Raw genomic sequence first — 12,672 nt, 5'->3', positions numbered from 1 at the left:
GACTCAACAAAATACGTCATCTGGCCAACAGGGACTCAAAAGGCCGGGGCGTTCTGTTGCGAAGGGGCGGCACCTAGAGAGAGAGATTAATAGGGGTTAGGTGTTATAAGATGATATCAACTGTAGTTGTGGGGATTGTTTGAGATGAAGAGTATCATTTAATTTGTATGATAAAATTACATTTTCTCTCCAGAGAAGATGAAGGAGACAACGCTGGTATTCATTCACAAGGCTCTACACCATCATTTCCAGTAATTGTCAGGCTTTTTGGGAATCGGTTCAATCAATATTTTACTCCTCTCTGGCAACGTTTTACTCTTTAAAAATACATTATTTATGCAACGTGTTGTATATGATATTAATGGTTAAAGTGAATATCTATATAATGTATGTGTTAATGATTACTTGATTACTTGCAATGATTGCTCTAATGTTTATTTACAGCTAGGACGGGATGTATATCAGTGACATATTGAACTTTTTTCAATAATTACAGTTGTAGCAAAGATGAGCACTATAGGCTGATCAAAATGTGAAATTATAAATTGAAAAAATAAATTAGTTAATGTTTCCAGGCAGGTTTTTTTTATTATATAAAAAAAAAAAATGAATGAATTGTTTTTCCTGTCTTCCATGCTTGTCTGGTAGTAAATTATACCTGGAAAGACAATGATGCATCACTGATAATGAAGTGATGATCTGTACTGGCCATAAATGTGATAATGGTTCCAACCAGGGATTAATGCTTACCTGTTTCTGCCAGTGAAGCGTAGGAATTTTTTGATGCTTTAATTTAAGCATCGGCATTAAGATATATTGTTCTGATGCAATGCAATATTTCAGTGTTCAAGTGTTTTGCTGGGCTTTTTAAATTGTATGATACATGGAAATAGTCATTTTGATATTTTGAACAAACTAATGGACAATGTACTGTAGGTTCAACTCAAGATTATTTCTCAGTTTTATAGATTTCATATGTAGAAGTATAATGAAGTTTGAAATATACTATCTGTTCAGCAAGTAAACCGTTTCTAATATGAATAATTGTTTTTATTGTAGTTCTCTTTCAGAGGAAGAGAAGTCCTCGCTGCGAGCAGGTCTTATCACTAACTTTAACGAACCAGTGAATCAGGTGAGTCATAAATGGTGATTGTGGGGAAGGTGGGTGCTAATGTAAAGTACATTTATACTTTGTGGATGTCACAATATTTAGCAGTCAAACACAACCCAGTATCCCCATACAGGAGCATCAGCTTTCTTAAGCAACGACTACTGGTAATATCTAATAAACCATTCAAATGTTCAGTGTTGCAGGAAACATAACAGCACTTAGAACCTGTGACCGTATATGGCTGCCATGTTAGGGTGATGTGACTTTTTTGTTTCCCGGATGACAAAGACCTAAATGTAGGCTTAGAACATATTGGATTCATACTTATTACACAGATGTATTCTGTGATTCTCTAGGTCCAAGAAAAATACAAAGCTGGCCCCTCCGCAGTGTCAAGCCCTTGTTTGTTAGAAAGCATGGGAGGTGGTTTGCAGGGTTGTAGTAACCTGGTATGCTAAATGTGTTGCTGACCACCTGGCTGACATTGAGGTCATGTAAGTTACAGCTGCAGAGAGACAGTCGTGTCTGCACCCCGCTCTGCTCTTTTTTTCTATCATGGTACGCCCCTTGTGTTTTTAGTCTGTGTGAACGTATGTGCTGCCTCTTGCTCAGTGCCATTAGTAAGAGCTACAGTATGCTGCTGACTGTTCTTTGGTGCTTTAAGAGCTTCTGTCGCTCTGCAATGTCATTTCGTTACTGGAGAGTTCAATAGCACAATGTGCCAGGAATTTCAGCGCAGCAGTCAGATCTTGTATATCTTGTGGATAGCTATAACAAGTAAAGGAAAGCATACTTTTCCAGATTTTATTTGCAATTTTACAAATGTAATTATACATTTTATAATTACTGTATTCTTTCGAATTTCAGGCGCACTTTTTAAACCAATTTCTTCTTCTCAAAAATGGCCTGCGTCTTAAATTATAGTATATTGATGCGTGTATTAAAATCGGCAACAAAAGAGGCGACTGCCCAAGAAAAGATGAACAAAAACTTTACTGCCTGATCTCAAATCATCCATGACATACAGGCAGCCATTTTCTTTATCAGGAATGGCTTGAGAACGGAGAAAAACAACTGACGGCAACTGGACGATTGCGCAGTGCACCTCTGCCCCGCTTGTGTGAGTGGATTATTAAAGCATGGGATTTCATAAACACAGAGACGTGGCACACTCCTTCCAAAATGTTTACATATCTAACCAGCTCATCGTAACAGAAGATGACATTGTCTGGGAGATGTCGAGTAATAAAGAGGACTCCTCCAACTTGGAGGATGGTGACTAGGAGAGATTTGTTGTTGTTACAGGCATGTTTATTTACTTTATGCTTTACCAACATGCCTAATAGATGATTTGTAGCATTTCTTATATGCATAATTGAGGTTGTTTCTTTGTAAATGCCCCTATTTGAATTTTATTTTTTCTTAAAATTGAGGGTGGGAAGTTTGGGCTGCATCTTAAATTCGAAGGAATAGGGTAATCTTAAAAGCCCCAAAGAGACTTCCCCTATAAAAAGAGAATAGATAGTTGGTTGTTGGTTCAACAGCCTTTAAATAATAGTTGTAGGTAATATATATTTTGATGTGGCCGGTGAGTCCTAGAGCAATGTAACAAAGGCATTCATGTAAGCAAGATTTCCTCTGAATTTAAAAAATTTGTATCCATTAATGTTACCACTGATTTGCAGGTTGTTCCTTTATTGAGTAGCTCCCCTCACTTGCTTGTCAAACTTTTTTTTATGAGGCAGTTAAAATGGAAAACCAGGGATCACTATATCATGAAACCAATTACAGATGGCTGACCAAAATACAGGACAGAAATAATTCAGTTCTGGTTTTTGATAAAATTCACTATCTGCTCAACCTTGAGTCTTTTATGGCTTGATCTCAACTCCTCAATTCAGTTATTGCTTTTGTACATGAGACTCGGCCGTCCATTTTACTTCTTTTGTTCTTTTTGGTCTGTCAGGGAAGAGTTATTTATTCTTTTGAAGGTTTGGAAGTAAAGGGGAAAGGTTAAGAAAGAATGTTGGAGCAGTATGAATCATAGTTGGGTACATAACACAACTTGCAGTAGTTGGGGCTGAACTTTTGATTGGCTAAGAATATTGTGGTAAGTAACTTTAGTTAGATTAGAGTTTACGATGTCTAATTTACATATAGTATAATTTGCAAGTTGATTTTAATAATTTTCCTTTTTCTTAGGATCAAGAAAAAAGACCAGTCCTTAACATAGTTACATAAATATTGGATGTTGTTACCAGCTGCAAATCAAGTCTTTTTTTATTATCCAATAAGTGTGCTATTCTTTGCTTTGTTTTGTTTTTCTTTTTTATATATAAATACTTAAATACATTTTTCTTGTCAAAATATATTGAATGGTTTACACAACCTTTATGATAATAAGTGGGTCAGCAGTTTTAACTTCTGCAAATGAGGTAAAATGGTCTGGAATTAATTTTTCATAATGTTGTTTTCAGGAATAAATTATGAAACTAGGTAGAAATATAGCTCTTGATACTGAGGGATAATTAAGTTTCTGTTAAATATGATTTGGGCAATCTGCTGTCTTAAACAGACCAATTTCTACTCTGAAATACAGTAACATTTTCCTTTCATGCCCAGTAAAAGTTGTTTGTCTCCCAGACAGTGTATTTTTTTCTTTTATTTTGTGAAAGTTTGAGCATACCAACATCTTGTGGCACCTTAGACTTGTTACTTGACTTATTGAACAGTCTGAATTTTGAATGTCCAATTGTCTTTTTTTTAAATTTTTTTTTTAATAGATTGCAACTCAGATTGCAGTGCTGATAGCCAAAGTTGCCAGACTGGACTGCCCTCGCCAGTGGCCAGAACTGATTCCCATCCTGCTGGAGTCTGTGAAGGTCCAAGATGGCCTCCAGCAGCACAGAGCATTGCTGACATTTTACCACGTAACCAAGACCCTTGCCTCTAAACGATTAGCTGCAGACAGGAGGCTTTTTCAAGATGTAAGTATTAATGTTCATGATCTGGTGTGTTACTAAGTTACAAAAAAAGCATGGGGTGGTATTTTAATGATCTAAACAGTGGCAGATCTAAATAATGACCCCATTTAAGTCTGGCGTTTTCTCTAATCCGTGATTTGATTATATTTAGTAATATGGTGAGTAATAAAACAATAGTGGAAATAGGTCCATTACGATCCCCATGGAGTTCATATGTAGTTCAGCATCCACAGTTTAGGATTTTTGTTCACCTTTATTTAGACTGACACGCTAATAGAACGTCTGTGTTCATGCTGTAAAGTTACACTTTTGTATTGCTCATTAAAAGCTCAGGTAAAACGTTTTACAAACACACAACTCCAAGTGGTTGATATATAGTACTGTGCAAAAGTTTTAGGCAGGTGTGAAAAAATGCTGTAAAGTAAGAATGCTTTCAAAAATAGACATGTTAATAGTTTATATTTATCAATTAACTAAAAGTAAAGTGAGTGAACAGAAGAAAAATCTAAATCAAATCCATATTTGGTGTGACCACCCTTTGCCTTCAAAACAGCATCAATTCTTCTAGGTACACTTGCACAAAGTCAGGGATATTGTAGGCATATAGTCAGGTGTATGATTAAACAATTATACCAAACAGGTGCTAATGATCATCAATTCAATATGTAGGTTGAAACACAATCATTAACTGAAACAGAAACAGCTGTGTAGGAGGAATAAAACTTGGTGAGGAACAGCCAAACTCAGCTAACAAGGTGAGGTTGCTGAAGACAGTTTACTGTCAAAAGTCATACACCATGGCAAGACTGAGCACAGCAACAAGACACAAGGTAGTTATACTGCATCAGCAAGGTCTCTCCCAGGCAGAAATTTCAAGGCAGACAGGGGTTTCCAGATGTGCTGTCCAAGCTCTTTTGAAGAAGCACAAAGAAACGGGCAACGCTGAGGACCGTAGACGCAGTGGTCGGCCAAGGAAACTTACTGCAGCAGATGAAAGACACACCATGCTTACTTCCCTTCGCAATCGGAAGATATCCAGCAGTGCCATCAGCTCAGAATTGGCAGAAAACAGTGGGACCCTGGTACACCCATCTACTGTCCGGAGAAGTCTGGTCAGAAGTGGCCTTCATGGAAGACTTGCGGCCAAAAACCATACCTCCGACGTGGAAACAAGGCCAAGCGACTCAACTATGCACGAAAACACAGGAACTGGGGTACAGAAAAATGGCAGCAGGTGCTCTGGACTGATGAGTCAAAATTTGAAATATTTGGCTGTAGCAGAAGGCAGTTTGTTCGCCGAAGGGCTGGAGAGCGGTACACGAATGAGTGTCTGCAGGCAACAGTGAAGCATGGTGGAGGTTCCTTGCAAGTTTGGGGCTGCATTTCTGCAAATGGAGTTGGGGATTTGGTCAGAATTAATGGTCTCCTCAATGCTGAGAAGTACAGGCAGATACTTATCCATCATGCAATACCATCAGGGAGACATCTGATTGGCCCCAAATTTATTCTGCAGCATGACAACGACCCCAAACATACAACGAAAGTCATTAAGAACTATCTTCAGCGTAAAGAAGAACGAGTCCTGGAAGTGATGGTATGGCCCCCACAGAGCCCTGATCTCAACATCATCGAGTCTGTCTGGGATTACATGAAGAGAGAGAAGCAACTGAGGCTGCCTAAATCCACAGAAGAACTGTGGTTAGTTCTCCAAGATGTTTGGGCCAACCTACCTGCCGAGTTCCTTCAAAAACTGTGTGCAAGTGTACCTAGAAGAATTGATGCTGTTTTGAAGGCAAAGGGTGGTCACACCAAATATTGATTTGATGTAGATTTTTCTTCTGTTCACTCACTTTGCATTTTGTTAATTGATAAATATAAACTATTAACATGTCTATTTTTGAAAGCATTCTTACTTTACAGCATTTTTTCACACCTGCCTAAAACTTTTGCACAGTACTGTAATCTAAAAAGAGAAAACACGGGTGTAGTGGTATCCTTTAGATTTGTTTGGGAAATCAGAAATCCGGTTGGCTAGAATCTCACAAGATTAACTTCCCAACTAGATAAAAATAATGTTACCACGTGGTCAGATATAGGCATTGTGTGTTTATTATTATTTTTGATTCAGAGACTTATTTGTTTTTAGGTTACATACTGTTATAAGCTTAATTATGTAACAATAAGGAGAAGAGGTCTTGTCCGAGGCATTGAAAAGGTTACATTAATTATTTTAAGCCCCCAACTCACCAATGAGTGCACATAGAGAAGTTTGTTTGAAAACAACGCTGTCAAAAATGATCTTTCACCTCAAAAACTGGGACATTTCTGAGCATACTTCATTCGAACATTTTGACTTTGTTAGAATTGCTTTTGGCTGCCAGTAATATTATTTATGGAAGTGCTGTTACCGAGCACCTCTTTAAAAACTCATACAAGACAGCAGTCAATAATTTATTGATTCACGTTTATTTTATGGGAAAATATGAACTTATTACACTTATCACCCTGCAGCACATATTCTTTAATTATTGAAGAATTCTTGACAAGAACATGTTCTGGGATGAAAATATATAAAATATATATCTGTTTTGCACACAATTATGGGACCCTTTCATCCTTTCTGTGAATTTGTGCCCCCTGTTGGGTGATACAAGGTAGTGTCCTGTCACCAATGTCTGCAAGTGCAGTTCTTATCCATGGCTACTCTGACTCAATGGGATGGAAATAAATTTTTGAATTTGTCCATATTCAGCAAATTAGGTCTCCTGTAGCTTTCTCAGTAATTATAAACATGTCTCTCTAATGGGAATTTAAGTACCAGCTTCTTGAGGTGACGCAAGTTGTATAATCTGAACATTAGCCTGCTATCTTGCTAATGGTAATGCTATCTGTCATACTTCTAACTGCTTCTTTACCATCTGTGTTGGGTGTTCAGTTCAACCCTTTTCTTACCCCAGGACATCTCAAACACTGTTCCCCAAAGGGGATGTGTTTGGACCAGGTGTTAGTTGACTGCCACATCCACAGATAGTTGCTGTTTTGGTGTATTATTGCTTAACTCGGTGGTTCTCAACTTTTCCATGGTGGGGACCACCGTAGACCGCTTTCCCACCGACTACTACCAGCATGGCTCCAAAAACATAAAACTACAATAAAATCAAGTACTGTACAAGCACAAGTGTTCTCGGGGCCACAGGTAGGGAAGTTCTGCCAAAGCTTAATTGGTACAAAAAGTGTACATTTCAAGACCCCAGGGCACGACTCTCTTAACCACAGAAGCTGATGAAGATGAAATTATACCTCGGCACACAGCCTTACCTTCATAGTTTTGTTGCTGGGAATTGCAAGATTAGATGGTTCTGCAGTTTTAAATATTTATTTATTTATTTATTTATTTATTTATTTATTTGGGCAGCAGTGTGGAGTAATGGTTAGGGCTCTGGACTCTTGACCGGAGGGTTGTGGGTTCAATCCCCAGTGGGGGACACTGCTGTTGTACCCTTGAGCAAGGTACTTTACCTAGCTTGCTCCAGTAAAAACCCAACTGTATAAATGGGTAATTGTATGTAAAAATAATGTGATATCTGTATAATGTGATGTCTTGTAACAATTGTAAGTCGCCCTGGATAAGGGCGTCTGCTAAGAAATAAATAATAATAATAATAATAATAATAATAATAATATTTAATTTATTTATTCAAAGTATTGGTGAAAGATAAAAAAAAACAACTATTTTAATACAACTTTTGATTATAGTCATTATTAAACTTTTCTTTTCTTTCTTATTTTTCTTATCCCTAACTATACAAAAGGATTATAATGTTCAGCACAATAATTCTGTGCTTTGGTAGCATTGCAGAAAATTGGACACAAGATAATAAGCTACTTAATTTGCTTCGTAAAACACAATATATGAAAGCAAACATCGGCCTGTAAGCCTACACAATCTTATTCCCTCTTGCTATTGGATTTTATATTGATGTATACTTTTTATAACTGAATTGAGAATTGGTACATTTTTTTAAATTGCACTTTCTGTGACATGTTGGAATTGGTTGCATTTTTTAGATTATATTGTTTTTATGAACTATGAATAGTAATGACACCTCTGTGGACGATTTGTAATTGAAAAGAAAAAAAAGTGTAGTTTTCTTTTTCTCCACATGAAGCACACATTAATCCAGATTAATTGTATTCAGCTATTGGACCTTGAATATTTTAAATGTTTATGCTACATTATAAAAGTGAACCCCCTTTCTTTTTAATTGGTATTGGGTTCTATTCAGATGGGGATTCTCTTCTCATACTCACTGCATCAAGAGAGGGGTTAGGCTAGAAAAGGCGCATGATAAGACTGCGCAGATGCTTTAATTAATATGAAAACCCAACACAATCAATTGATAAGTGTACCACTAGATATACATGCTGCCTTCTCAGTGTCACACAATATCCCTCTTCCCTTGGTAGCCTTTGCATATAAATGAAAATGTCTTAATAAATAGGATATATATATATTGCTGTATGTATGCTCAGGGTTTAGCTAGAGATAAAGAATAAAATCAAAATTTACGTGTCACGTCAATCTCACAAGATATATTACTTCAGGAATTAAACATTTCAAATTGACAGAAAAATTACCACAAGATAAATTATCTGAGGGTTTTGACAGGGTATTGCTCAGTGAGTCTCCATGGAAGTTTTGCTTTTATTTCTGTATTTCATTAATTTTATTTTAATTTCAAAAACCTAAAAATAATATCCTGCAATGCTGCCAATCTTCAATATCTATGGCCGCTTAGGATTTTGTTTCAAACATACCTGAAAAATATGCATTAGTTATTTAAGTAGTAATATACAAATATCTGAGATGTAACTATCTGACAGTGTTTAAACTACACTACTGCTCTAGAACCTTGATTGCAATTGTTTCTAATATTTATAAAGAATATGTTCATTTTCAGTGCTGTGTAAGTAGACTTTTTTGGCTTGGTGTCACACCTGCAGCATTGAAAATTGCTTCCTTTTTATATTGACTGTGGTTTATTTGTTTGTTTATTTATTATATATGGGCAACAAAATCTCAGCTTCACTTGCATTCCTTATGCATATTAGTTTCCAGCCTTAAAAATCTCTAGTGCTATTTATTTGATGTCCTTCAAACAAAATAAAATGTTCTTCCTGTCATGTTGTTTTTTATGGGAGCCTTTTCATGTCCTTAGTGAGCTATTTATCTGTTTCTTGGTTTTAAATATGTATTCCTGTCTGTTCAAGGGTTGCTAGGATTTTTTGTAACTGCTGTACGCGTCCTTGAATTCATGTAAATGAAGCAGACTGACACATCATACATTTACTGCGGCAGCAGATTGTCAGGATAGAATCCATGCATCTGTAAACATTAAGTGCTAAAAGTGATTAACTAAAATCAAGTATACGTGTAATACTGATGGCCAAGAAAAAAAAAAAAAAAATATTGAGAATAACTTCTATTAAAAGGGTATATTGTTGTTGGTAAATAGGGGCAACAGTGATTTAATAGATAATACTGATTTGAAATTGTTCATCTTGATGACTGAATTGTTTTGTCTCATGCACTGTTCCCAGTTGGTGGTGCTGTGTTGCTGTTGGTGGTTTATTGAGATTGAGTTAATTCCCCAAAGTAGGCTGGAGAAAAGTCTAGCCGACAGTCACGAGTTTAAATAGTTTGTGTTTTTATTTAAAAAAAAAAAAAAAGTAATAGTATATTTTCTGTGTTGAGTGTGGTTTTCTTTCCTAGAATGGAGTAGCAGACTTCCATTTTGAGTTGAGTTCTTACCCTGGACCCTTTTAGAGGTCTGAGGTATTTTGCTGGAGACCTTAAGACATGGATATATATATATATATATATATATATATATATATATATATATATATATATATATATTTCAAAACCGTGGTTGTACCTCCTTATGTTACATTGCTTTGACCTAATATGGCTGCCTCACAGAGGTTATGTGACTTAAGTTTGAGTCACAGTGTCAGGGCACGTTGAGTAATTGCCTTCATATTTGGTACACAGCTGATTTTCTTGGTTTAGTTCCGTTACCAGTATTGACAGTAGAAGTTGGTTGGTGGTCAGCTGTTTTCTATCATTCTTTCAGTCAAGTTCAATTATTGTTGTCCAGTAAACAACAGAGGGTGGTTTCACAGACTCATTAGGTAGTCCAAGATTCGTGCTATTATTGGAGTCTGTGAAACTATAGGTTTCACCTTATGTGCTTCACACCACATTGTTTAAGCCTCTGGCCGTATCAATGAAACAGACTGCACTCTGAGATACTGGTGGCTGCTTATCTCAACAGTGGCAGATGTAAATACTGCCAGTGCTTTAGGGATGCCAGTCGGTTATGATCAGTTTTTTTTTTTTTTTTTATCAACTCTTACAGCTGTTTTGACATCCAATCAGTTTTCAGTAAAACTAAAATGAAAGTTTATTTTTAAAAACTCATTTTAAAAATGTGTGCAGCCAAGGCAAATGGACATACCATTATTACACAAATTATTATTTTTTTTTTATAAACTGTCACAAATAATCTCAATACAGTGTTATTGCATCACTCATATCAATGTATTATATAATTAAACACAATGTAGAAAGAATAAAATACGGTTCCTATCCTGTTTTAAATAACTTTAGCATAACCGAGGCAGAAGTGTTAAAGGGACTAGGAGCTCTTAAAATAAACAAATCCCCTGGGCCAGATGAGATCCTCCCAATAGTACTCAAAGAAATGAAAGAAGTTATTTACAAACCGCTAACCAAGATCATGCAACAGTCTCTTGAGACAGGGGTTGTACCGACAGACTGGAGAATTGCAAACGTAATACCGATCCACAAAAAGGGAAACAAAACTAAATCAGGTAACTACAGACCAATAAGCCTGACTTCTATTACATGTAAACTTATGGAAACTATAATAAGATCCAAAATGGAAAATTACCTATATGGTAACAGTATCCTGGGAGACGGTCAGCATGGTTTTAGGAAAGGGAGATCGTGTCTAACCAACCTTCTTGATTTTTTTGAGGATGCAACATCGACAATGGATAATTGCAAAGCATACGACATGGTTTATTTAGATTTCCAGAAAGCTTTTGACAAAGTCCCGCATAAAAGATTAATTCTCAAACTGAATGCACTAGGGATTCAAGGAAATGCATGCACATGGATTAGGCAGTGGTTAACATGTAGAAAACAGAAAGTACTGATTAGAGGAGAAACCTCAAAATGGAGCGAGGTAACCAGTGGTGTCCTCAGCTGTTCCTAATCTACATTAATGACTTAGATTCTGGTATAGTAAGAGAACTTGTTAAATTTGCAGACAACACAAAAATTGGAGTGGCAAACACTGATGCAGCAGCAAAGGTCATCCAAAATAACCTAGACAGCATTCAGAACTGGGCAGACACATGGAAAATTACATTTAATATAGAAAAGTGTAAGGTACTGCATGCAGGCAATACAAATGTGCATTATAAATACCATATGGGAGATACTGAAATTGAAGAAGGAATCTATGAAAAAGACCTAGGAGTTTATGTTGACTCAGAAATGTCTTCATCTAGACAATGTGGGGAAGCTATAAAAAGGCCAACAAGATGCTCAGATATATAGTGAAAAGTGTTGAATTTAAATGAAGGGAAGTAATGTTCAAACTTTGCAATGCATTAGTAAGACCTCATCTAGAATACTGTGTTGAGTTTGGGTCAACTCGCTACAAAAAGGATATTGCTGCTCTAGAAAGAGAGCAAAGAAGAGCGACCAGAATTATTCTGGGTTTAAAAAGCATGTCATATGCAGACAGGCTAAAAGAATTGATTCTATTCAGTCTTGAACAAAGAAGACTACGCGGCGATCTAATTCAAGCATTCAAAATTCTAAGAGGTATTGACCCAAGGGACTTTTTCGACGTGAAAAAAGAAACAAGGACCAGGGGTCACAAATGGAGATTAGATAAAGGGGCATTCAGAACAGAAAATAGGAGGCACTTTTTATACACAGAGAATTGTGGGAATCTGGAACTAACTCCCCAGTAATGTTGTTGAAGCTGACCAAACGAGCAACCAAACGAGAAAGATGGGCCGAATGGCTCGTTTGTAAACTTTCTTATATTCTTAAATGGCAAATCACGTCGAAACAGAACTGCAGCTGATGATTTTCAAAATTGCAATTATTTAATCAACATGTTGGCTTCAAGGTGACTGAGGTGTGTGGCAGCATTTTAAAATAGTTTCTGATGAGGAAACGCTTCCAGTTTTAAAATGTCACCTAGAATTCTCTCAACAAAAAATAGTTAGAACTTGGGCCTGATGCCAGCCCTCCAAAACACACACACAAAGTTGTGTTTACAGTTAGTGGTTCGGAGGACCCAAGCCCCAGTGCATAATTTGTCTTGAGGTTTTGTCAAAAAAACTCTTAATCCTGCAAAAGTGAGATGCCATTTATCTACAAAGCATTCTGAATGTGTGGGAAAAAAAACAAACCTTTTTTAAACAAAAGAAATAGGAACTTTGTTGTCGGCAGCTTTCAAAACGTAAAAT

General features: G+C 36.5%; 1 protein-coding gene across 1 annotated transcript in view; it reads left to right on the top strand.

The window, feature by feature from the left end:
* LOC117403633 (importin-11) overlaps positions 1–12,672 on the top strand; it is a 175,370-nt gene that overhangs the window by 8,361 nt on the left and 154,337 nt on the right. Inside the window, exons 4-5 of the mRNA XM_059012207.1 lie at positions 1,060–1,132; positions 3,895–4,098. Coding sequence (XP_058868190.1) covers positions 1,060–1,132; positions 3,895–4,098 — 277 coding nt within the window. The remainder of the gene's footprint in view (positions 1–1,059; positions 1,133–3,894; positions 4,099–12,672) is intronic.

The sequence above is a fragment of the Acipenser ruthenus genome, chromosome 1 (assembly GCF_902713425.1).
Source record: "Acipenser ruthenus chromosome 1, fAciRut3.2 maternal haplotype, whole genome shotgun sequence".
NCBI classification, from domain to species: domain Eukaryota; kingdom Metazoa; phylum Chordata; class Actinopteri; order Acipenseriformes; family Acipenseridae; genus Acipenser; species Acipenser ruthenus.
This window is presented reverse-complemented; position numbering and strand designations above follow the sequence as displayed.